The sequence below is a fragment of the Hypanus sabinus genome, chromosome X1 (assembly GCF_030144855.1).
Source record: "Hypanus sabinus isolate sHypSab1 chromosome X1, sHypSab1.hap1, whole genome shotgun sequence".
NCBI lineage: Eukaryota > Metazoa > Chordata > Chondrichthyes > Myliobatiformes > Dasyatidae > Hypanus > Hypanus sabinus.
The window spans coordinates 65852976-65879987 of NC_082738.1; the positions used below are offsets into that span (position 1 = coordinate 65852976).

A 27012-nucleotide genomic window follows, 5' to 3' on the forward strand; every position below is an offset into this window, starting at 1 on the left:
GGCTTCTACCCACTTCCTTTCTAGTCCTGATGAAGCATCTTGGCCTGGAATGTTGACTGCTTAATCCTCTCCGTAGATGCGAACTGACTTGCCGAGTTCCTCCAGCATTTTGTGTGTGTTGCTCTAGATTTCCAGCATCTGCAGAATCTCTTGTGTCTATGATTTGCTGCTCCATTTCCTCCTACGTTACAAACCCATATGGGTTAGTAGGTTAATTGGTCACATGGTTGTAATTGGGTGGTGTGGGCTCATTGTTCCGCAAGGGCCTGTTACCATTTCTGTACCTCTAAATAAGTAACAAACCAAAGGCTCACCTGGTGATGCTGCTCTTACCTGGGTGGAACTGATGGAGGCAGTGGCAGCCATACAGGTGGGCAGTGACGGACGGCTGAGGTGCATCATGTGGGGGGCACGGTGATGTGGGAGGATGTTGGATGAGAGAGGAGTGCTGCAGCCAACTCCTAAAACGCCACCACTGAGCGACAGTGGCATCTCCTTATTTGCATAGATACCTAGCAGGCAGACAGAAGCACCACAGGTTGATATTTGGGATCAGTGACAGAACAGAACCCATACAGAAGTACAACACAGATATCAATGCTAAGGTATGGTTCCACCATGATCAACTCAATTAGAACAGGGTGGACAGCTGTCAATTAACTTAGGAGATGGTGTATGTTAAGGAGTATTTTGGAACTATGTGAATTATAGCAGATACTAATTCAAGCAAGAACCAGTTTTCAGTTCTTAATATAAATTGCAAATTGCAAGCAGTAAATTCAACTTTAAAACACATCTTTGCAAATAAACAATACTGTCTGTGGAGCACAGACTGGCCCACAGACTAAGAGATATTGTTTGCAAAATGATGACCATGAGACGTTCACATATACATTAGTCAAACATTAAGACAATGGGGTTGTGTAAATTGGCCTGCATCAATCCAAGTAATTATGGATTTAAGTAACTTGCACCATTGTAACAAGTTACAGACCAGACTGATACTATCACTTATCACATCAAAAAGTGGATCCATCAAGAGTTGGGAAATTTGTGTACTCAGACAGTCAGCTCTCACAGCACGAATCTTGGGCATTTGCTTCTCTGTCTTTGAAAACTTTAAACACTCTGTGTCAATTAGTTTGTCCCAACAAAGGTATTTGAACGTTCAGAGGCGTCTCCCTCTGTACAGATATAATTCAAATGAAGAATTGACAACCTAAAATATTGAAGTAAACAATGTCACTGTAATTATTGAAATTGTATTGAATCACCTACCTTTGACTTTAAGGGTATAAAAATGTGATATATTTTTGAGTCTGTGAGACTCTACCAAGTGTATGTCCATAAGAATATTTGTTTGTTGTGCTGAATAAAGACTTTTATATCACCAGCTTCAGTGTCTCTAAGGTCACTTCAATCACAGTCACCACAGTGTGGTCATGGCTGGCCTTGAGTGCAGATGGTTTCATTATATGAGGTTATAGAAGTGGTGAGGGGAGGGTGGTCACTATCCTGAAGGAAGTCTCTGCCCTGCACTCATCTCTATTGGATCTGGCTGCTTAGTTCTGTTCGTGGTGCAAATTTACAGTAGCCATTTAACCTACCAAACTTGCACGTCTTTGAGATGTGGTGGGAGCTCAGAGCATCCATATGGTCTGCAAACTCCACACAGTCAGCACCAGAGGTCAAGATTGAATCCAGATTGACAGAGCTGTGTGTTTTTTTTTACCAGCCTGCCATGGTACTGTCCTATCGGGAAATGTGGGATCGATCTCATGCTGTGGAGTTGGGTGGGTGAAGGTCCCTACATTTGTTTTTTACCATCAGGTAGGAGGTACCAACAACACCTGGTTCAGGGACAGTTAATACAACCATCAGGCTCTTGGATCAGCGTGGATAACTTCACTCACCACTACTCAGAACTCATGCAACCTACAATCACTTTCAATGACTTTATGCAATCATAGAGAAATACAGCACAGAAACAGGCCCTTCGGCCCAACCTGTCCATACTAACCAAGGTGCACACCTAAACTATTCCCATTTTCCCCCATTTAAAGATTAGAGATCTTTAAAGATTATCTTTATTTGTAACAAGTGCAACAAAACATACAGTGAGATGCACTGTTCGGGTTAACGGCCAACACAGTCTGAGGATGTGCTGGGGCAGCCCAAAAGTGTTACCATGTTTCTGGTGCCAACAACTCACTAACTCTAAGCAACACATCTTTGGATTGTGGTAGGTAAGTGGAGCACCAGTAGGAAACTCGCGTGGTCACAGGAGAATGTACAAACTGTGGGAATTGAACCTCAAGTTCTGGCACTGTTACGCAGAAGGCAATTATTTTCTAATTACACTCAGGTTCCACTTGAGCTGTCCTAGATATTGTTCCAGGATCAGGTCTGGAATCGAGGTGGGCTAAGGGCTGGTTCTGGGTCAAGCTGCAAAGTGCTGCGTGGCAAACAGGAGCTGTACGAGTAGCGAGTGTCAGTGCCCCAGGTTAGACTGAGTTGTGGGCATGCTGCCCCTTTTCCTGACTCCACCTACCTTCCCCCTCCCTTCCACCTACCCACACACCCAGCACAATCAACACCGCACACTTGCCATTTTCCAAGGTGTCCCTCACCTGGATTGGGTCCTTTACATAAGCTCCACAACTTGGTCGCACGGCAACTGGCCTATACTGCCAGTGATCTACCACGGCCTATGGAGTAACAGAGTGTCTCTGTACTTTCAGTCCTCCACTAACCTCCCCCCACCCATCAACCACTCCCAGCAACAGAGATTAGTTCTTCTGCTTGACATCTGAATGCCTGGCTGTAAACCAAGAGCAATGACCCTCCACACTGTACACAGGACAGTTATCTTGCACAGAAACAAACCACATATCTTATAGCCATCACACAAATAGGCAAAACCATTTAAAACAGGTTGGATAGCACCCACTTCATGGTGTAAACACACATAAACCTTCACTAATGGAGAAAACATGTAAGCAGTTTGCCTGTAAAGTTTGCCACCAAGCTCCAAACACACTGCTGGGGAACATATGTGGTATGGAAATTGACCTGTGGTGGACAGGAAGGCTCTAGAGTGGGTAGTCCCAACTGTCCAATGCACCACCGGCACCAGCCTACCTGCCATCAAGGACTGCGCAGAAGTCTTAGGCACATGTAAAAACTTCTGTAAAACAAAGATGCTTTCAAAAATAATGAAGTGAAAAGATTTTAAATATCAAAATAAAATACTATAAAGAGCAGTAAACACTTAATAAAACTAAATCAAATTAATATTTGGTGTGACTACCCTTTGCCTTAAATCTGCATCAATTCTCTTAAGTGCAGTTTTATAATAAAATTGGCTGGTAGGTTGTCCCAAGCATCCTTCTGCAGACTTTGGCTGTCTCACTTGCTTCAGTCTCTCCAGGTAATCCCAGACAGCCTCGATGATGTTGAGATCAGGGGTCTGTGGACGTCATACCATCTGTTGCAAAACTCCTTGTTCTTTTCATTGAAAATATTTCTTTATGACCTTGACCGTATGTTTTGGGTCATTGTCCTGCTGCAGAATGACGTTGGGACAGATCAAACACCTCACTGCTGGTATTGTGTGATGGATGAGAAACTGCTTGTACTTCTCAGTATTGAGGATTCCATTAATTCTGACTAGATCACCAACTCCATTTGCAGAAATGCAGCCCCAAACCTGCAGGGACCCTCCATCGTGATTCCCTGTTGGCTGCAAACACTCATCCATGTAGCGCTCTCCAGCTCTTCTAAAGACAAACTGCCATCAAATTTTGACTTGTCAGTCCAGAGCACTTGCTGCCATTGTTCAACATCCCAGTCCTTGTGTTTTTATGCGTAGGTGATTCTCTTGGCTTTGTTTCCACTTCTGAGGAATTATCTTTGGTAGCAATTCTTTCATGAAGACCACTTCTGACAAGACTTTTCTGGACTGTAAAGGGATGTGTTTGGATTCCAGTGGTTTCTGTGAGTTCAGAGCTGATGGCAGTTCTGGTCTTCCGATTTAGAAGGGACGTCAGTTTGATGTATCTCTTGTCTGCTGAATTCAGGTTCTGTGGCCGACCACTGCATTTCTGATCCTCAACCTTTCCCGTTTCTTTGTGCTTCTTCAGAACAGCTTTGACAGCACATCTTGAACTCCTGTCTGCTGTGAAATTTCTGCTTGGGAAAAACCTTGCTGATGCAGGATGACCACCTTGTGTCTAGTTGCTATGTTATGCTCAATCTTGCCATGGTGTAAAAATTAATGATTTGAAGGTCAAACATCTGCCACACCCTCACCTTTTAGTTTGGTTGTCCTTTGCCCAGTTTGATTCCTTCTGCACCCATTTCTATTCCAGTTAATCAGTTTAATTCATTCAATTCATTATGTCATTGATCATTAGCATCCTGTTTGTTACCTTTGTTTAATGCTGCACTGGGCTGAATACCTACAAAGTAAGCAAGTTTTTATTTGAAAAGTCATCTTTTACTTAATATGTTGCTTTTTTAACAAAATACAAACAATTCTCTGTAACATTTAATTTTTTTGGTAAATGAACATTTGGAAATCTAATATTTGCCCTTTTCTACTGACACACTAATGCAGAAGATAAAAAATAAACATTTAAAACAAAAATTATATGAAAAATCCAGGGTGCCTCACACTTTTGCAAAGTACTGTACATTCATACAAAGGTGCTGGAAAAGGGCCAGCAACATCAAGAAGATTCACACCCACCCTGCTAATCCCACTCACATCACAGAAGAGACTATGCAGCATCCACATCAGGGCCACTAGACTCAAAAACAGTTAGTTCCCCCAAGCCATCAGTCTGATGAACACCTCCACCTACTAGCCCACCCCACTATCCCCCACCATTTTATGTATTTATGTCACTTTATTTACATACAATTAGTCTTTGTCTATGACCTAATTTTATGCATATACTGCCACATTTTACTTTTACTTGTACATTGTGCTTTATAAAATTGCTTTTATATTTATATTTATTGTGTTTTTATATTGCACTGGATATGGAGAGACAATAATTTTGTTCTCCTTTACACTTGGGTACCAAAGATTGACAATAAACAATCTTAAGTCTTGAATTTATGAATGGAGAACCCATACATCTCTATTACACACTGATTGTAATGCTCTCAACTAAATCTTTAATGTCACACAGGCTTGTTTTATCCCTGTCGTTAACACAGAGGCAACCACATTATTGTCTGTAAACTGGCCTCTAGTATAATCCTAATTACACAGAATTGATAGGCCATTTGGCTCTACTGATAAAGGCTGGTTTTTGCTCCCACATTTCACTCCATTAGTGGAACTTTTTATTCCTCTTTTGGGTGGCATAGCGGTTAGTGTAATGATTTGCAGCGTCAGCTATTGGAATTCAATCCCCACTGCTGATGTCTGTAAAGAGTTTGTACATCTCCATTTCACACCCCCTGCCCCCACCTGGGTTCAGAATTCCCTGATAGGTTTATTAGTAAATGGCTTATTTACAGTGACTTCCGGTTCATTGGGACCCTCGGACCAGTACATTTTGGCCCAGTTAAGCGCTGCCCCAATTAGCTGAAGTATCATGGAAATAGTTAAAAGGCATAAAAAAGACAAAGTACCATTAAGTGAGTGATAAATTATGTATTTAAGTGAAGTATAGAACAAATTAGAACACTACCAATGCTAGTGCAGTACCATAAAATGGTGTATTAGTTCCTAATAATCATTGATGGAGGAATTCATCCCTGCTGGACACTCGGCTCTCACCTGTAGCTTTAAGTAGCTGCATGCATGTGACAGCAGCTTCGACAGGTGGGCTAAACCTGGTGAGGATAACCAGTGGGCCTTATACCCCAGTGAGATAGGGACATGCCTGTCCTAGCATGTGAAGTCAGCTCCAGCAGACTGGGTGGATGAGATCAGCAGTGAGATCCAACGGCCAAGAAAGCTTCGTGGAGAGCGAAGGGCATGATACGACACATGGTTATGGTTGTCCACTGCAACCAAAGAAGACCTCAGTTTGTGACGTCTACTCACATCACTGTACATGGTCTTCCGAGGCTGAGAGAGTGGAATTGTCCAAGTTCACTTTAACAGCTCACCTGCACAGGTTTCATTATCATCGTCAGATACAACAGGCAATCACTGCTGTGCTCTTTTGATTGACTGTAAATGAACAAATTCAGCACAGACACCTAATGGATGCCTTCATACAATGCTATCGATGACTGCATCCTCCAAATCTTCACTTTCATTGTAATGTCCAAGATGATTGCTGATACTTTCAAATTCTTCATAATTCCTAACTTGCTGAAGTAGTGAAATCATTTCACTTTCACTCCTTGTCATTTCTGGGATCTCTGAGCCTGAATATTTGAAACCGCAGTGAGCAAAACAGTTCCAAATTGTCTTACTGCTTATTTCTCACTAACTATTGGTGACAAAAATCACTGCTTTTGAACACAAACACACATACCTGACACTACTTAAAAACTGTTCACTCTAAGCATGATGTAATGTCTAATGACCACACAAGTTCATGCAACTGACACTAGTTAAAAACTGTTTGGCAACAGCCTCCTATCCCAATTAAGCAGCATAGTGTCCAAAATAAACAAAGGGAATCCCGGCAAATTTCTTGATTAGTTGTTATTCTTTAAGAGTTGTCCCAAGTAAGTGGCTGCCCCAATTAACCAATGGACCAGTTAACTGTAATCCACTGTATTTATTTTATTAAGAGATACAGTAGTATGAAAGAGGCTCTTTCAACCCAATGAGCCTGTGCTCACCAATCCATCCATGTGATCAATTAACCTACACACCCATATGTCATTGGAATGTGGGAGGAAACCCAGAATCATGGGGAGAATATACAAACTCCATACAGACAGCAGCAGGAATTGAACATGGGTTGCTAGCATTGTAATAGCTTTATGATAACCGCTATGCTGCAATGTTTTACTTTCCTTAAAACCAAATGGTGCGTTGCCATTAATGTGGCCCCCTAGGGTGGTACACAACTTCAATAATTGAGAGGTTTCCTCTCGTTTCTCATTCCAGTAGTGGAAGAACATAAAACATAGAATGTTACATCATGGTACAGGCCCTTCAGCCCACAATGTTGTGTCTTTCTTTTATCCTACTCTAAGGTCAACCTAACACTTACCTACTACATAACCCCCATTATTCTGTCATCTAAGAGTTTCTTAAATGCCACTAATGTATCTGCATCAACCACCAGCCCTAGCAGGATGTTCCATGTACCTACCACTTTCTGTGTCAAGAACTTGCTTCTGACATCCCCCTATACTTTCCTGCAATCACCTTAAAATTATGCCCTAATTTATTATTTCTGGGCTGGGAAAATGTCTCTGGCTGTCTACTCAATCTATGCCTCTTATCATCCTGTACACCTCTATGAAGTCATTTCTCCTCCTCTCCAAAGAGCAAAGTCCTAGTTTGCTCAATGTATCTTCATAAAACATACACTTTAATCCAGGCAGCACCCTGGTAAATCTCTTATGCACCCTCTCTAAAACTTCCACATCCTTCCTATAATCAGGTGACCAGAACTGAACACAATACTCCAATTGTGGTCTAATCAGGGTTTTACAGAGCTGCAACATTACCTTGTGCCTATTCAACTCAATCCCTAACTAATGAAGGCCATCACACCATATGACCACCATACTGTGGTCCTTCCCCAATGAGTCCTTGTGGTGGCTGCACCAAGCTTCAGTGTGTCCTTCAGCACGTACTCCTGCAATTGGAACATGGCAGTCGGCAGTACTCTTCTACAGACCGGAATGCCCCTGTACAGTGAGCCAACACGTGCTCTGGAATTCTGGTGTGTGTGAATCAATGCATTGTGCTAGGCTGTGCCTGCAGGTCATGTGTGCATAGTATAGCTCTAAATCAATGCCACTGCACAAGTCTCTCCGTGTATCAGCTTGCTTTTCGTATGGGCCTCTGGGAGCAACTGTATAAACTTTGTAAATAATGCAACTGCTGAACCACTACAGGAATTGTGTTTTTGTTGGAATCCTCATGCAATTGTTCACATAAATACCATATGTATGATGGAATATACAGGCCATCTTACCTACAGCTGTCAGTTAAGCTTTTAAAACTTCTCTCTAGCCAACTCTCAGCTTTCAGCTATCCACAGTAAAAAAAAAGTTCCCGTCTGTTCATGTTCTCTGAGAGGAGTAGAGTGAGACAAAGAGGGAGGAGAGAGGGAGAGAGGGGGAAGGGGAGGGGGAGGAGGAGGTGAGAGAGAGACAAGGAGAGAAGAGTAGTGAAAGAAAGGGGGAGAAGAGAGGGGGGAGAGAGAGAATGAGAGTGAGAATAAGAGATGAAGAGAATGAGAGAGAGACATAGACAGATACAGAAAATTTGTGAGAGAGAGAGCACGAATGAGAGAGAGATTGAGAGAGAGGGAGAGACAGAGTGAGAATAAGAGATAGAGAGAATGAGAGAGAGACAGATAGACAGACAGAGATAGATAGAGAGACAGAAAATGTGAGACAGAGAGAGAATCACACACAAGAATCATACACAGCTGGCCAGAATGCATGCATGAGGAAACTTGGTTTTTCTCCCATTTCCAATACGATCCTTGGACATGAAAACATGAAAGTTTTCCAGCACAACTAAACTCATCTTCAAGACCTCCTGTTGCATTAAGGACACTTTATCTTACAGACTCAGTAAGGAGAACGTAAACACAGAGAATCTCCATGTTGAGACCACAACATTATTCTACACAAGAGTTACCTTCATGACCACCCAACAGTGCTGAAAGGAGGGAGGATCACGTAAAGATGTGAATAAAAAGCTTAAAGGCCTTCCTCCATCATTATGTGCGTTTTATTTATTTTATTTAAAGATATAGCGTTGCACAGGTCCTTCCGGCCGTTTGAGCTGTGCCGCCCAGCAACCCACCGATTTAACCTTACCCTAATCACAGGACAACTTACAATGATCAACCGGTACATCTTCAGACTGGGAAGAAACTGGAGCACCTGGAGGAAAGCCACATACACATGGGAAAGTACAAACTCTCTTACAGTGGACGCCAGAATTGAACTCCGATGCCCTGAGCTGTAATAGCGTTGCACTAACAGCTACACTTCCATCTGGATTTCCAGCATCTGCAGGACCTCTTGTGTTTGCAAAGTAAGGAAAAACAGTGAGGGGGAAGGGAAGAGAGTAAAGATCAAGTGAGGCAATCACTATTAAGGCTGAACTTCAGATTTGAGCACAGGGACTTCCTATGTGGTGACACCACACCCTTGAGAATGCCAGACTGTAAACCATTAAACTTACTCAAAATTAGCTGATCGGTGCTGAGGTGAACTGTGGCATTCATGCCTTGTGCTCTTTATATTTTTTTAACAAAACTATAAAAGCTTATTCACTCATAAAATATACAAAATGCAAACATCAGGGATTATTTACAAGACAGTTAACAATTTCAAATTAAAATATTGTTACCACTATACATAAAACACTCAATTACCTGGGGGCACCGTTCCTGGAAATACTCCACTGTACCCATAAATGAACACATGCTCCCTCTCTAAGGACACCCAAGCTCAAATGTAACTGTGGAGGAGGTGCAGGCAGTTGGTTCGAGCAGAGCCCTTGACTGGCCGCTGCCTGGGCCCGTGAATGGCCATCCTGGCCAAGCCCAAGAGCAAGCCCACTGTAGACCCTCAAACGACCCACCCTCCCTCTATACTGGGTGACCATATATCAGGAGTGCAGGGCTGCAGTGTAACCAAAGCTTGAGGAACAGCCCTTTTAGATACTCGAACAGGGACAGTAACCTCTCACACTTCATATAAACATGGTACACAGACTCCTCCCAGCCACAGAAAGGGCAGGTGGACAGGGTGTCAGTGAACCGGCTGAAAAATCTGTTGCATGGCACTGCCCGAGAAGCCAGAAACAGAGTACAAAGTAACATTTGAAATGGGTAGCATGATGAATATTGACCCTAGCTGCTACCTGTATTTGTGAACACTAGATCCTGTCAATATTAATTCAGTAGTTTCAGAAAGTGATAGCAAAGGGAGTTGAAGCAAACAGGGTACACACAGACAGCAGAGGAACAGCATTATTTATTTATTAAAGTACAGGCTTTCATTCAGAATAGTTGGGTGTCCAGCCATTGAACCTGCAGTAACCTGGGTACAGGAATCCTAAACTTTCTGAGAGATCCACATGGAATCGTGGGTTATTGACTCACAATCTACCTCAGTCTAATCTTGTACTTCATCATTTACCTGCACTCCACTTTTTTGGTAGCTTTTACACTTTATTCTGCATGGTTATTGTTTTAAACTTAATCTACCTCAGTACATTGTGTAATGATATGATCTGTATAAAAGAGAAATTAACTTTATCACATGTACAGTACTGTGCAAAAGTCTTAAGCACATATAAAAAATTCTGTAAAGTGAAGATGCTTTCAAAAATAATGAGATGAAGTTTCTTCATATCAAAAACATTACTATAAAGAGCAGTAAACAGAAAAAAACAAAATCAAGTCAATATTTGGTGTGACCACTTAAAACTGCCTTTAAAATTGAATCAATTCTCTTCAGTACACTGTGGTGCAGTTTTATAAAAAAATTGGCTGGTAGGTTGTTCCAAGCATCTTGGAGAACTTGCCACAATTCTTCTGCAGATTTTGGCTGTCTTGCTTGCTTCTCTCTCTCCAGGTAATCCCAGACAGCTTTGATGTTGAAATCAGGGAGCTGTCCGGGCCATACCATCTAAAATCATATAAGCCGAAGACTTTTGTACAGTTCTGTACATCAAAACATTGAAACATACAGTGAAATGCGTCATTTGTGTCAACAACCAACAGAGTCCAAATATGTGCCCACAAGCATCGCCATGCTTCCAGCACCAAAGTAGCATGCCATCAACTTAATAACCCTTAATAATCTGTATGACTCTAGAATACGCACTGGGGCAGAAACTGAACTGCAATCACTGGTGCTGTAAAGTGTTACGCTAACTGCTATGCTGGTTTCATTTCTCGGAAATGGTTACAGTTATAGCATCTCCTTTAGTTTGTGGGATCATTATGTGCGTAAATGATCATACATTATAGTAGTGGTGACGCATTAACTCTTTGGTGATGGTGTTTTAGGCTGCCTGAGGTTATGTAGGGTGTTGTGGAAAGCCTTACCTGGTGGCTTTAGTGATAATTTTACAGTTTTAGACCACAAGACATCTCTAAGTTACAAGGTTGGAGGTTTAGTTCCAGTGACAGCTAGTACAACATTCATGTTACTACATCTTTTCTGACTGTCCTTCAAGATGATCAGATGTCCTTCTGATGATTTAGCAGGAAACAATTTTGATTCTGAGTCAATGGATAAATATGAGTCTTATTTGCAACATGTACATTGAAACAAGGACTCTACAGCTCATGTTCTCAATATTTATTGTTTATTTATTTGTTGTTATTATTTCTTTTTATCTCTTTTGTATTTGTAGTTTCTTGTCTTTTAATGTGGAGAGCATTCGAACTGGCTGCATCGCTGTCTGGTATGGCAGTGGGGGTACTACTCAGGATTGAAATAAGTTGCAGAGAATTGTGAATGCATGGGCACTAGACTCCCCAGCATCCAGTAATGCCTCAAAAAAGGCAACATCTATCATTAAAGACCCCCGTCACCATTGCTATCATCAGGGAGGAGGTACTGCAGCCTGAAGGCACATACTCTCCAATTCAGGAATAGCTTCTTCCCATCTGCAATTAGATCACTGAATGGACACTGAACCCATGAACACTACCTCACTACTGATTGTAATTCTCAGTTTTTATTATTATATATCGCAATGTACTGCTGCCACAAATCAACAAATTTCACAAGTTATGCCAGTGATATTAAACCTGATTTTGATTCTGCTTTTGGTTGTTTGTCTGTCCGATTGGATGTGATCTTTCATTGATCCTATTGCGTTTCTCGGATTTACTGAGAATGCCCGCAAGAAAATGAATCTCAAGAATATGGTGACATATATGTACTTTGATAATAAATTTACTTTGAACTTTGAAGTTTGAAATGCGCAGCTTGCGATGAATCAAATTAGTGAGGATTGTACTGGGCAGCCTTCAGGCGCCATCATAGCATGTCCACTACTGACTAACCCTAACCCTACTTCTGTGGAAAGTGGGAGGCAATCGGAGCTCCCGGAGGACACCCATGCAGTCACAGGCATAACGAACAAACCTCCTACAGACAGCGGTAGGAATTGAACCCCAATCAGTAATCGCTAAGGCCATAACAACATTACACTAACTGCAACACTCCCAAGCCACTCTTATAGGCTTGAGTCCCCTTCAGAGACTTCAGTACATAATTCTGAGTGAAACTCCCAGAGGGGCAGCAGGGAAGCACTATATGGTCTATCCAATTAATGGTCTTTCCTGAAGAAAATAACTCATTTGTAGTATCATACGTACACTCAGTGGCCACTCTATTATGTGCCGCCTATGTCTAATAAAGTGGCCACTGAATGTATGTTCGTGGTCTTCTGCTGCTGTACACATCCACTTCATGGTTTGACTTGTGCATTCGAAGACGCTCTTCTGCACATCACTGTTGTAATGCACAGCTACTTGAGTAACTGTCACCTTCCTGCTGGCTTTGATCAAGACATACAAGCAGAATTAGGCCATTCGGTCCATCAAGTCTGTACCACCATTCCATCATGGCTGATTTATTATCCCTCTCAACACCATTCTCCTGCCTGCTCCCTGTAACTTTTGATGCCCTGACTAACCAAGAACCAATCAACCTTTGCTTTAAATATACTCTATGACTTGGCTTCCACAGCCACCCATGTAAATTAATCCACAGATTCATCACCCACGGCTATAAGAAATTCCATCTCATTTTTGTTCTAAATGAATGTCCCTCTATTTTTAGGCTGTGCCCTCTGATCCCAGACTCATGCACTATAAAAAACATCCCTTCCATATCCACTCTGTCTCGGTCTTTCAATATTTGAGAGGTTTCAATGAGATCCTCCCTCATTCTACGAAACTTCAGCAAGTATAAACCCAGAGCCATCAAACACTCCTCATACATTAACCCTTCCATTCCTCTACATTCTTGCCAAAGCCAGCACCTCTTTTCTTGGACAAGGGGCCCAAAATTGCTCATTATACTCCAATGCCTTATAAAACCTCAGAACCACGTCGTTGCTGTTGTATTCTAATCCTCTCAAAATGAATGCTGACATTGCATTTGCCTTCTTTATCACCGACTCAACCTGCAAGTTAACCTTTAGCGAATCCTGCACAAGGACGTCCAAGTTGATTTGCACCTCCAATTTTAGAATTTTCTCTGCATTTCAAAAATAGTCCATACTTTTATTCCTTCTACCAAAATGCATGATCATACATTTACTTACACTATATTCCATCTACCAATTCTTTGTTCTTCTCCCAATCTGTCCAAGTCCTTGTACAGATTCCCTGCTTCCTCAACACTAGATGCCCCTCCACCTATCTTTGTATCATCTGCAAACTTGGCCAGTTCTGTCATCCAAATCATTGACATATAGCATGTAAAGTCGTCCTCCCAATACTGACCAGTATGGAGGCATCACTTGTCACAGGCAGCCAAACAGAATAGACCCCCCCCACTTAATTCCCACTCTTTGCAATCTCTTTCATGCTAGTATCTTTCCTGTACATACCATGGGCTCCTAACTTGTTAAGCAGCCTCATTGCAGCACCTTGCCAAAGACATCCTGAAAATCCAAATAAGCAACATCCACTAACTCTTCTTTGTCTATCCTGCCTGTTATTTCCTCAAAGAATTCAGATTTGTCTGACAAGATTTCCCCTTAAGAAAACCATGCTGTCATTGAAGAGCAAACACGAGGAAATCTGCAGATGCTGGAAATTCAAACAATACACACAAAATGCTGGTGGAACACAGCAGGCCAGGCAGCATCTATAAGGAGAAGCACTGTTGACGTTTCGGGCCGAGACCCTTCATCAGGACTGTCTTTGGCCTATTTTATCAGGTGCCTCCAAGTACCCCAAAACTTTATCCTTAATAATGGATGCCAACATCTTTCCAATCACTGAAATCAGGCTAACTGGCATTAATTTTCTTTCTTCTGCCTCCCTCCCTTCTTACACAGTGGAGTGACATTGGCAATTTTCCAGTCCTCCAGAACCATCCCAGAATCTAGCGATTCTTGATGGGTCATTACTAATGCCTCCACAATCTCTTCAGCTACCTCTTTCAAGATGCTAGGGTGTAAACCATCTGGTTCAGGTGACTTATCTACCTTAGCCACACACACAAAATGCAGGGGGAAGTCAGCAGGCCAGGCAGCATCTATGGAAAAGAGTACAGTCGATGTTTCAGGCTGAGACCGCAGTGCTTGGATTTCCAGCATCTGCAGATCTTCTCTTGTTTATGACTTATCTACCTTCAGACCTTACAGCTTCCCAAGTACATTCTCCTTAGTAACAGCAACTGCACTAACCTTTGTCCCGACACTCCTGAATTTCTGGCATACTGTTAGTGTTTTCCACAGTGAAGACCGATGCAAACTACTTATGAAGTACATCCACAATTTATTTGTCCCCTATTATTACCTCTCTAGAGGTCCAATATCCACTCACCCCTCTCTTTGATATTATTGGTTAGTTTAGCTTCAGATTTCATCGTTTCTCTCCTTATGGCTTTTTCAGTTGCCTTCTGTTTGATTTTAAAAGCTTCCCAATCCTCTAACTTCCCACTAGTTTTTGCTATATTATATGCCCTCTCTTTGGCTTTTATGCTGTCTTTGACTTCCCTTGTCAGCCACAGTTGTCTCATTCTGCCTTTCGAATACTTCTTCATCTTTGGGAAGTATCTATCCCGCACCTTTTGAATTTTGCCCAGAAACTCCAGCCATTGCTATTTTGCCGTCAACCCTGCTCGTGTCCCCTTCCAATCAACTTTGCCCAGTTCTTTTCTCATGCCTCCGTAATTCCTTTAACTCCACTGTAATACTGACACATCTGACTTTATCTTCTCCCTCTCAAACTGCAGGGTGAATTCTATCATATTATAATCACTGCCTCTTAAGGGTTCCTTTACCTTAAGCTCCCTAATCAAAATTTCATTCATTACACAACACCCAATCCAGACTTGCCTTTCCCCTAGTGGGCTCAAACACAAGCTGTTCTGAAAAGCCATCTCATAGGCATTCTACAAAATCCCCCTCTTGAGATCCAGCACCAACTTGACTTTCCCAATCTATCTGCACATTTAAATCCCCTATGGCTATTGTAACATTGCCCTTATTACAAGCTTTTTTGATTTCCCGTTGAAATTTACAGTATATCCCACATCCTGGCTGCATAATCGAGGGCCTATATATAACTCTAATCAGTTTCTTTTTAACCTTGCAGTTCATAATTCTACCCACAAGGATTTTACATCTTTCTCTCCTATGTCACCTCTTTCTAAGGATTTGATTTAATTTTTACTAGCAGAGCCACTTATATCATTTTGATATAAGGTCCATTCTTGGATGTTAAGCTCCCAACAATGATCTTCTTTCAGCCACGTCTCAGTGATACCCATGTCATACCTGCCAATCTATAACAATCCTATATCCATCACCTTTTTTGAGTTTGTCCCCAATGCAAACTGCAACTCATCCTGCTGACTGCAATTGCGCCATCTCATCTGCCTATCTTTCCTCATAGTCTCACTACACAATGTATTGACTAGTATACACCTCCCTGTCCATCCTCACAGTTTTACTGCACACTGCATTGATTTGATTACCAACTGCAAAACCCCCTGCCCTACCATTCCAGTTCCCATCCCCCGCCGACTTAGTTTAAACAGCTCTAGCAAACAAGGATATTGGTCTCCCTTGGGATCTGGTGTAACCCGTCCTTTATGTACAAGTCATACCTTCCCTATAAGAGATCCCAAAGATCCAGAAATCTGAAATCCTGTTCCTTGCACCACTTCCTCAGCCACACATTCATCTGTACTTTCATCCTATTTCTGCCCTGACTAGCACGTGGCACTCGGAAAAATACAGAGATTATTACCTTGGAGGTCCGTCTCTCAGCCCCTTCCCTAACTCCCTATACTCACTGCACAGGACCTCTTCCCCCTTTCTACCCATGTCATTGTGCCAATGTGCACCATGATCTCTGGCACAATCACCCTCCCTCTTCAGAATATTCTGCAACTGCTCTGAGACATCCTGAACCATAGCAGCTGGGAGGCAATGCATCATCCTTGCTTCTTTCACTGCCACAGAATCTGCTGTCCGTCCCCATAACTATCGAGTCCCCTATCACTACCACTCTGCCTGACTTTACCCTTCCCTGCTGAGCCTCGGAGCTGGCCACAGTGCCACTGGCCTGGCTGCGGCTGTTCCCTGATAGGTCATCCGCCTTCTCAGCAGTATTCAAAGCTTGGACCTGTCTGGCCATTCTCCTCTGATCTCTCTCATTACAAAGGTAATTTGCAACATTCTCTGTAAAGTCTAGAGACTGTTGTGCTTGAAAATCCCAGGAGATCAGCAGTTTCTGAGATACTCAAACCATTCCGTCTGGCACCAACAATCATTCCATGATCAAAGTTCATTAGATCACATTTCTTCCCTATTTTGATGTTTGGTCTGAACAACAACTGAACCTCTTGACCATGTCTGCATATTTTTATGCTTTGAGTTGCTGCCATATGATTGGTTGATTAGATATTTTCATTATTGAGCAGGTTTACAGGTGTACCTAATAAAGTGGCCACTGAGTGTATTGGTACAATATGGTGCTTCCCTCATCTAGACCAGTCAACCCACATCCTTGGAACCAACATATACTTTCACATATTCCCCCTACACACAGATTGATCCCCCAACACAGACCACTCAGCTCTCAATCCCTTACCCCTACCATTCTACTACATTACTATACACTTATATGGGTTTCTGGGCATCCTCTCCCCATGTAGGCCAGGGAACACACACCACTGCTGACCTCACATATACTTATGTACATACCTTCTGCACACTTACCTGGGTGCTAGGTAGCCTCCTCAACACAAATTACCTCAAATAACACTCCCTTTCATCCTGACATAGTTATGTAACAACATGGTGCCCTCAAGCACCTTCCCCCACGAAGTCTGTGCAGCACATATCCCCTCTGATCCCACATATATTTTTGGACATTCCACCTCCTCTCTACTTTCCACACATTTACATCCTGGTCCATACTTACTTATAAGAAAATAAGATAGGAGCAGAATTAAGCCATTCAGTCATGACTGATTTATTGTCCCTCTCAACTCCATTCTCCTGCTTTCTCTCAGTAATCTTTCAGGCCTTTACTAATCATGAATCTATCAACCTCCACTTTAAATAGACCCAATTTGGCCTCCTCAACTGTCTGTGGCAATGAAATCTACAGATTCACCACTTCTGGCTAATAAAATACCTCCTCTCTGTTCTAAATGGATATCCCTCTATTTGGAGGCTGTGGCCTCTAGTCCTAGATATCCCTACAATAGGAAACATCCTCTCCATGTCCAATCTATCTAGGCCTGTCAATATTCGATAGGTTTCAATGAGATTTTACCCCCCCTCCCCATTCTTCTAAACTCTAGCGAGTCCTGACCCAGAACCATCAAACACTCTTCATAAGTTGACCTTTCATTCCAGGGATCGTTCTTGTGAACTTCCTCAGGACCCTTTACAAGACATGGGCATGGGCATGGGCCCCAAAACTGATTACAATACCCCAGATGCCGTCTTGACGAATGCCTTATGAAATCTCAGCTACATCTGAAATTACACCCCAACTAACTGGGAGCTACTCCCCCAAATCCTAAACATCCCCTACTCAAATCAACAACCCCTTACGTAAGTATGTCTAATGAACACCCAGACTAGCTTACACCCCCAGCAGCCCTGACCAACACCCCCATTCCAAACCTATCCAACACCTCACCAACCCTACCCAACTCCCCCATACAATTCTTAATTCCATCTTCTCCATCCCAAGGAAGAATCTTTAGGGTGAGATGTGGTAGGTCTTTAAAGAGCAGATACCAACAATGGCAGATCAGCACAGTGAAATAGGTTAGAATTATTTATCTTTCTGCAGGGGATAACATATTTCTTCAGATGGGTTCACTGCTGGATTTAAGTAGAATAAACACTGCAATAAAAATGGTTGTTTTAATACTCTGAACCTCTTCAGGTACTTGAAATTATGTTCATTATCCACCTGTCACAGTACTAATCCCCCAATTGAAAAATATGTACTGAAATAAAATCTACTAGAACTTTGATTTGGGTAGTTAATCTGATCAACCATTCTAGTTACCCCATCCCCTATACCCATTACCTATGACACTGCACTGTAAACACTCTGAATTACTTTTTATAATGCTGTTTACATTGTAAATACATGCTAGTGTTTATGTATTTATGTACATCTTATTCCATATTTGTACTTCTAACTTTATTCTTATATCATTCTTTTTCTGTATACTGGCTGAATGTTTTCCTTTTCTATTGTTTGATGCTCCCTGACCAACACACCACAGCAAATTCTAATAAATGTAAATATACCTTCAGTATCTAATAAAGTGGCTACCTAATGTATGTTCATGGTCTTCTGCTGCTGTAGCCTATGAAGAGGATATTTCATGGCTTGATGTGTTGTGCATCTAGAGATGCTCTCTTGCACACCACTGTTGTACCATGTGGTTATTTGAGTTACTGTCCCCTTCCCATCAGTTTAAACCAATCTGGCCGTTCTCCTCTGATCTCTCTCATTAACAAGACGTTTTCACCCACAGAACTGCAGCTCACTGGATGGTTTTTTGTTTTTCTCACCAATCTCTGTAAACTCTAGGGACTGTTCTGTGTGAAAATCCCAGGAGATCAGCAGTTTCTGAGATACTCAAACCACCCTGTCTGGCACCAACAATCATCCCATGGTCAAAGTCACATAGATCACATTTCTTCCCCATTCTGATGTTTGGTCTGAAAAACAACTTAATCTCATAACCACGTAAACATACATTGTGCTGCTGCCACATGATTGACCGATTAGATATTTGCTCTAATGAGCAGGTGTATCTAATAAAGTGACCACTGTGTGCCTATATAATACAGTGCTCCCTGGCAAAATTCCAAAGTTCCAAATTTCAGCTTATTAATATTTCCCCAGCTCTAATTTTAATTATGTTGCTTTTTTTTCTGACTTCGTAACAGAGAAGCATTGGAATACAGGAATTCAGGAACAGCTGTGCACAAATTAGCCCCATTTCCATACTTAGGATAATGAAAACCTCTATCTCTGAGTTAAAGTAAATAATGGGAGCTCCAAGTTACTGCTTGCCACCTTCCCTCCTGACAAATCTGCCTCTAACCTTTTAAGGCTTTGCTCTTGGCACTCTATCCAGTGAACTTAGTTTTCTTCTCTCTTATTCATAAAAAAAAGCCTGGATGAACTCAGCAGGTCAAACAGCATCTATGGAGGAGAATAAACAGTCCACATTTTTGGGCTGAGATGCTTCATTCAAGTCCTGCTTGATTTCCTCCAGCATTTTGTGTTTATTGGTCAAGGTTTGCAGCATTTTCAATCCCTTGTGCCTCTGTGCTCATCAGGTCACTAGAAGAACTCTTTGTTGGAGCAAAATAATACAGAAACAGGCCATTCGGCCCACAATGTCTATTGTAGCCACCAGGTACCTTTCTGGAGCAACACACAGAATAGACACATAAGCAGATGAAGGGTCTTGGCCCAAAACATTGACTGTTTATTCCCTTTCATAGATGCTGCCTGACCTGCTGAGTTCCTCCAGTATTTTGTGTGTGTTGCTCTGGATTTCCAGCATTTGCAGAATCTCTTTGTGTTCAGTCTTCTCTTGACTATATTAGTTTTCCTTAATGTCTAGAGAGCTTCACACAGATCACCCCATTACCTCTGACATTCCAGAGAATACAACCTAGCATGTGCGATCTCATTCTGGTAAATCCTGCTCTTGCTATGAGGGAGGGAGGGAGGGAGAGGGGGAGGGAGAGGGGGAGAGAGAGAGGGAGAGAGAGGGGGAGAGAGAGGGGGAGAGAGAGGGGGGGAGAGAGGGGGGGAGAGAGGGGGGAAGAGAGGGGGGGGGAGAGGGGGGGAGAGAGGGGGGGGAGAGAGAGAGAGAGAGAGAGAGAGAGAGAGAGAGAGAGAGAGTTGAGTTTCTCTCTAATTCAATCTATAAACTCCCTTAATCTTCTTAGACATCAACAACCCGCCTTGGTCCATCTGCTGTGGATTACTTTTGAAATCAGTCACTGTGGATGATGTGATCAGTGCCCCAGGAAATACCTTGGGCCCAGTCAACCAGAACAGCCAGTGGCAGGTGCGGGATCCAAACATTCTCAGCAGCTCAACAGCTCACACGAGTGGGAGGGTCGGAGAAACAAAGACCCGGAACAACAAACCCCTGCTTTTGGATTGGGATTACAAAAGCAAAACACTCTTTCCCTGGTGATCTCCATTTAACTAATTATGTGATTTCTAAAACCAATTGGTTGCAGCAGTGATGCTGTGGGGATGCAGCAGGTCCTGGAGGGCTTGTGAAGGTAGAAGGTAAAATGAATACAGCAAAATACAGGGAAATCCTAGAGAAAAGCCTGATGCAGTCTGCAATAGAACTCTGACTTGAGAGAAGATTTGTTTTCCAGCAACACAATGACCCCAAGCATGAAGCCAAAGGTACACAGGAATCGCTTTAAAACAACAAAGTTAATGTCCTGGAGTGGCCAAGTCAGAGTCTAGACCTCAATCCAATTGAGAATTTGTGGCTGGACTTGACAAGGGCTGTTCAATCATGATCCCCATGCAATCTGACAGAGCTTGAGCAATTTTGGAAAGAAGAATAGGAAAAAATTGCAGTTACCAGATATACAAAGCTGATAGAGACCTATCCACACAGACTCATAGCTGTAATTGCTGGCAGAGGTGCATCTAACTAAATACTGACTTGAAGGGGGTGAATACTTATGCAATAATTTTGTGATTTATATTTGTAATTAATTTAGATAACTTTGTAGAGATCTGTATTCACTTTGACATGAGAGTCTTTTTCAGTTGATGAGTGTCAAAAAAAGCCAAATTAAATTTACTGTGATTCAATGTTGTAAGACAATAAAACATGAAAACTTCTGGGTGAATACTTCTTAAAGGCACTGTAGTAGTGCAGTAGTATTGGTAGTGTTCTAATTTGTTCCATATTTAATTTAAATTAATAATTCATTACTCAATTTGTCTTTTTTATACTTTTAGAATTATTTCCAAGAAAGTTCAACTAATTTGGCCAAAGTGTACTGGTCCCAATGTCTTCCAATTAATTGGTATCCATTGTACTTTTTAAACATTGAGAGACTAAAGACATCAACATACAAAAGTATCTGGGAGTCCTTTGACTGAAAGTTAACCTGTAGGTACAGAAAGCAGTTTGGAAGGTAAATGGTTGTGCTTTATTAAAACAAGATATGAGAAAAAGAATAGAGACACTCTGATACAAATGCATTTGACCAACATTTTATAAAACTTTTCTGTAAGTACGTAGAGAGAAGGTATGGTGATGGACTTTAGGAAGACTCGGCCTGCACTGCTCCCTGTTACTATTGATGGTGAGGACGTGGATGTGATGAGGACCTACAATTACCTGGGAGGGGGGGCACCTGGATGACAGACTTGAGTGGAGCACCAACACAGAGGCTGTGTACAAGAAGGGCCAGAGTCGCCTCCACTTCCTGAGGAGACTGAGGTCCTTCGGAGTACGCAGGCCTCTCCTTCACATGTTCTACCAGTCTGTTGTCACCAGTACAATCTTCTATGTGGTGGTGTGCTGGGGCAATAGCATCAACACGGGTGATGCCAACAGGCTCAATAAACCGATGAGAAAGATTGGCTCTGTTATAGGAGTGAAACTGTACATACTAGAGGCTGTGGTAGAACAAAGGACCCTACTGAAAATTCTGGCAATTCTGGACAATGTTTCTCACCCTCTGTATGCCACCTTGGCTGAACAGAGGAGCACTTTTAGACATAGACTAAGACAACTGCACTGCTCCAAAGAGCACTATATGAGGTCATTCTTACCCTCGGCCATTAAGCTCTAGAATGAGTCAACCTATAGCTGGGAAGTGATGACCCCCCTCCTGTTAGACTGTTTGAGGTAACTTATTTTATCCTTCTCTTCTAATATTGTATATCACTGCACCTGTAATGATACTGTGACACTGTAATTTTCTTTGGGATCAATAAAATATTTATCTATCTATATGGAAACACCAAAGCCTACAGAAGCAGTGGATATTATACATCCCAGTACAACATAAAAAAAGCTCTTCCCACAATTGAGCACATCAACAAGGAGCGCTGCCATAAAAAAGGCAGCATCCATCAACAAAGACCTGCAACATCCATCTCATGCTCTCTTCTTGCTGCTGCCATCCGGCAGGAGGTACAGGAACCTTAGGTCCCACACCACCAGGTTCAGGAACAGCTTTCATCCAACAACATTCAGGCTCCTGAACCAGAGTGGATAACTTCACTCATCTCAACTCTGAACTGATTCCACAACCTACGGACTCACTTTCAAGGACTCTACAACTCAGGTTCTCAGTGGTATTTATTTACTAGTTTATTGATATTATTTGGTTTTTCTTGTATTTGCACATTTTGGCTTCTTTTATGCATTATTTGTTTGTTAGTCTTTTTAACCATATAACAACTACAGCACGGAAACAGGCCATCTTGGCTCTTCCAGTCCGTGCCGAACGCTAACTCTCACCTAGTCCCACCTACCCGCACTCAGCCCATAACCCTCCATTCCTTTCCTGTCCATACACCTATCCAATTTTACTTTAAATGACAATACCGAACCTGCCTCTACCACTTCTACTGGAAGCTCGTTCCACACAGCTACCACTCTCTGAGTAAAGAAATTCCCCCTCGTGTTACCCTTAAACTTTTGCCGCCTAACTCTCAACTCATGTCCTCTTGTTTGAATCTCCCCTACTCTCAATGGAAAAAGCCTATTCACGTCAACTCTATCTATCCCCCTCATAATTTTAAATACCTCTATCAAGTCCCCCCTCAACCTTCCATGCTTCAAAGAATAAAGACCTAACTTGTTCAACCTTTCCCTGTAACTTAGGTGCTGAAACCCAGATAACATTCTAGTAAATGTCCTCTGTACTCTCTCTATTTTGTTGTCATCTTTCCTATAATTCGGTGACCAGAACTGTACACAATACTCCAAATTTGGCCTTAACAATGCCGTGTACAATTGTAACATTACATTCCAACTTTGTGAGTAGTTTTTCACTTACTGACTCTATTATATTTCTTTGTTCTACTTTGAATGCCTGCAAGAAAATGAATCTCAGGGCAGTAAATGATGACATGAAGGTAGTTTGGTTTACTTTGAAATTTGATCTGCAACGTGGTCCAGGTGCTACACACTATCCTCTCCCTCTGTGCTTCCAAATAAACAAAAAGGATTAAATAAAAATCTCTCATTATTAACCCAACTTCCAACATTATTAATAAAATGGAACTGGTCTTTGAGTTGTTGCTATAGTAATGCCCTCAGGTTAACCATATACTTGTCTCCCACCTCCCCATGGGGCTAAACAGGCTCTTTATTCTCAGCGGGTGGGGTGGGGGTGCAGTTGGGGGTTCAAGGGGTCAGTCCACTTCAGCTCTGCCTGGTGGCTTTGAACCAGTATCTTAAACACAGTGGGCCTCAATTAAAGGTCAAGCTACAAAGATTCCTCCTTCTCTGGATCAAATTGTGTCCCACTGAAATACCACTCACACTCTTAACAGAAGTACAAAGCAATCAATCACTGCTCAGGGCAACCATTCGCCATGTTGTGTGTTTGTAGTGATGACTGTCACGTTGAGTGTTCAAATGATTAATGAAACAGAAAATTATCAAAGGTAAAAGGTTGCAAAGGAATCCATTAACGTAGAAAAGGACATCAGAGAGGAAAAGGTCCTGTGTGTTGGTGAGTGTCAAAAACTGACACAGCTAGTGATCCAGGCTCAAGTGTACCTCTACTTTCCCCAGCCTACAAACAACTTCCACAAAGCTTTCCTAAAACTACACCTCTGTGAAGAACTCAGCCGCATCTCAGAGAGTTTGGAACTATTTTTGTATTCTGTTATCACTTTCAAAATGTATTCCATTCACTTGGAGCATAATCTGTGACTAGTGGTGTGCTACAGGGATCGGTACTGGGTCCGTTGTTGTTTGTCATATATATCAATGATCACAAAGTTCAAAGTAAATTTATTATCAAAGTACAATCCTGAGATTAGTTTTCTTATGGGCATACTCAATAAATCCAACAACTATAATAGAATAAGTGGAAGACCATACCTAACAGGGTGGACGGCCGGTGTGCAAAAGACAACAAGCTGTGCAGATAAAGAAAGAAATATGATTAATAAATAAATAAGCAATAAATATTGAGAACATGAGATGAAGAGTCCTTGAATTGGAGCCCATAGGTTGTGAGAACAGTTCAGCGATGGGATCAAGAGCTTGATGGTTGAGGGGTAATAACCTGGTGACATGAGTCTTGAGGCTCCTGTACCTTCTTCCTGATGGTAACAACGAGAAGAGAGCATGTCCGGGATGGTGAGAGTCCCTGATGATAAATGCTGCTCTCCTGTGACAACGCTCAGTGGTGGAGGAGGGCTTTACCTGTGATGGACTGGGCTGTATCCACTGCTTTTCTTTCCATTTAAGAGCATGAGTGTTTCCATGATGCAGCCAGTCAATATACTCTCCACTACAAACTATAGAAGTCGGTCAAAGTTTTAGATGTCATGCAAATTCTTCACAAACTCTTAAGAAACTAGAGGCGCTGCCATGCTTTCTTGCTGGGCCCAGGATAGCTCCTTTGAAATGATACCAACAAGGAATTTAAAGTTGACGACCCTCTCCACCTCTGATTCCCCAATGAGCACTGCCTCATGGACCTCTGGTTTCCTCCTCTTGAAGTCGATAATCAGCTCCTTGGTTTTGCTGACATTGAGTAAGAGTTTGTCTGGATAGTTATGTAGTAAACTGGAATCAGCAAATTTGCGGATGACACCAAGTCTGGGGGTATAATGGACAGCGAGGAAGACTAACATTTCTTGCAGTGGGATCTGGATCAGTGGGAAAATTGGGCTAAATATGGCAGATGGAAAGACAAATGCGAAGTGTTGAACTTTGGGTAGACACATCACAGCAGTATTTGCACAGTGAGTGTAAGGGCATTGAGGAGTGCAATAGAACAGAAGGATCAGAGAATACAGATCCATAATTCATTGAAAGTGGCATCACTCTTGGACAGCTTCCAGATTGCCACCCACTTTATGTAAAGCCAATGTCTCCCTGATTCCAAAACCAGGCCGTGATCCCGAGGTGGTTTCATCATATTGTCCCATTTCGCTGCTGCCCATTGAAACCAAAACTCCTGGGAAAAGTCCTTGCCAATAGGTTAAAAGAATGCATTTGTTCTATTATTCATCCAGATCAAACTGGCTTTATGTCAGATAGACATATGTATTTTAATCCGTGCCGTCTTTTCAATAATTTATATACAGAACATGCAGAAGAGGTTGTAGTCATTTCATTAGATGTGCAATGTGCGTTTGACCAAGTGGAATGCCCATATATGATGTTTGCACTTAAGAAATTTGGATTTGGAGCATCCTTCATTAAATGGATTGAGATAACTTATTCACACCCATCTGCTTCAATTATCATGAATCAGAATATTTCCTCCCCTTCTGCAATTCATCATGGGACTTGTCAAGGCTGCCCCCTTTCTCCGTTTTAGTTTGCAGTTATCATTGAGCCACTGGCTGTTAGCATCAGACAGGACCCTTTGATATCTCCCATTGATATGCATGGACATAAACATCACCTTTCATTATATGCTGACGACGTCCTTTTATATATCTCCTGCCCACAAACATCAATATCTGCCCTTCTGACTCTAATTAATAAATTTTGGCAGTTTCTCAGGTTTCTGTATTAATTGGGATAAGAGTGAACTAATGCCAGTCACTGCGGTGGTTAATACAGCGTATGTACAGTCTATTCCCTTTAAAATAACTTATGATAATTTTCCCTATCTTGGTGTGACTATTACAAAAAACTCAGATGACCTTTTGCAAGTGAATTGGCAAAACAAAGTTGAGCAGGTTCAACTTTTGGAAACCCTTCCAATTTCTTTGGTGGGGAGGGTTAACGCAATCAAGATGATTGTACTGCCACGATTTCTTCATCTTTTCCAGTCAATTCCTCAGTCATATGTTAAACAATTGGATTCAATTATTATACCCTTAATTTGGAATTATAAAGACATTAGAATTACTAAAAAAAACACTTGTCAAAGCCCAAGGAAGCAGGAGGTTTTGCTCTACCAGATGTTAAAATGTATTACTGGGCTGCCCACCCATCCATTCTTGCATGGTGGATAAAAGGCCCACCCTCTACCTCAGACTCGTGCCCAGCATGGATACTCATAGACCGAGTGCTTTGTAAGAAGACTTCCTTACCAGCTCTCCTTAATAGCCCCACTGCAGTTAATAAATCACATTTTAGTAACCGCTTTGTGGTTGGCAGCACTATAAGAATTTGGAAGTAGATTCAACTACACATTAAGGCTCCTAAACCTTATATTGACACTCCAATTTGTGACAATCATTCCTTTTTGCATGGCCTGAATGATTCTGTTTTTTCCACCTGGAAACAGAGTGGTATCTGTAGTGTAGGTGACCTATATATTAATGGAAACTTTGCCTCATTGGTGCAGTTACAAGCAGTTTACAATATCCCTGCATCTAGTTTTTTTAGATATTTACAAATTCGAGATTATGTCGGGAAATATATACCTAATTTTGA

At 41.9% G+C, this 27012-nt stretch overlaps 1 protein-coding gene across 6 annotated transcripts in view; it reads right to left on the reverse strand.

Moving 5' to 3' along the window:
- Nucleotides 1-27012, reverse strand: part of LOC132384979 (protein AF-10-like) — a 379099-nt gene that overhangs the window by 121059 nt on the left and 231028 nt on the right. For all 6 annotated transcript variants that reach the window (XR_009509047.1, XR_009509048.1, XM_059956683.1 and 3 more), the window contains one exon: nucleotides 334-512. Coding sequence is in view for 4 of the 6 variants with exons in the window: in XM_059956683.1 (XP_059812666.1) it covers nucleotides 334-512 (179 nt within the window). In the remaining 2 variants the exon portion in view is untranslated. The remainder of the gene's footprint in view (nucleotides 1-333; nucleotides 513-27012) is intronic.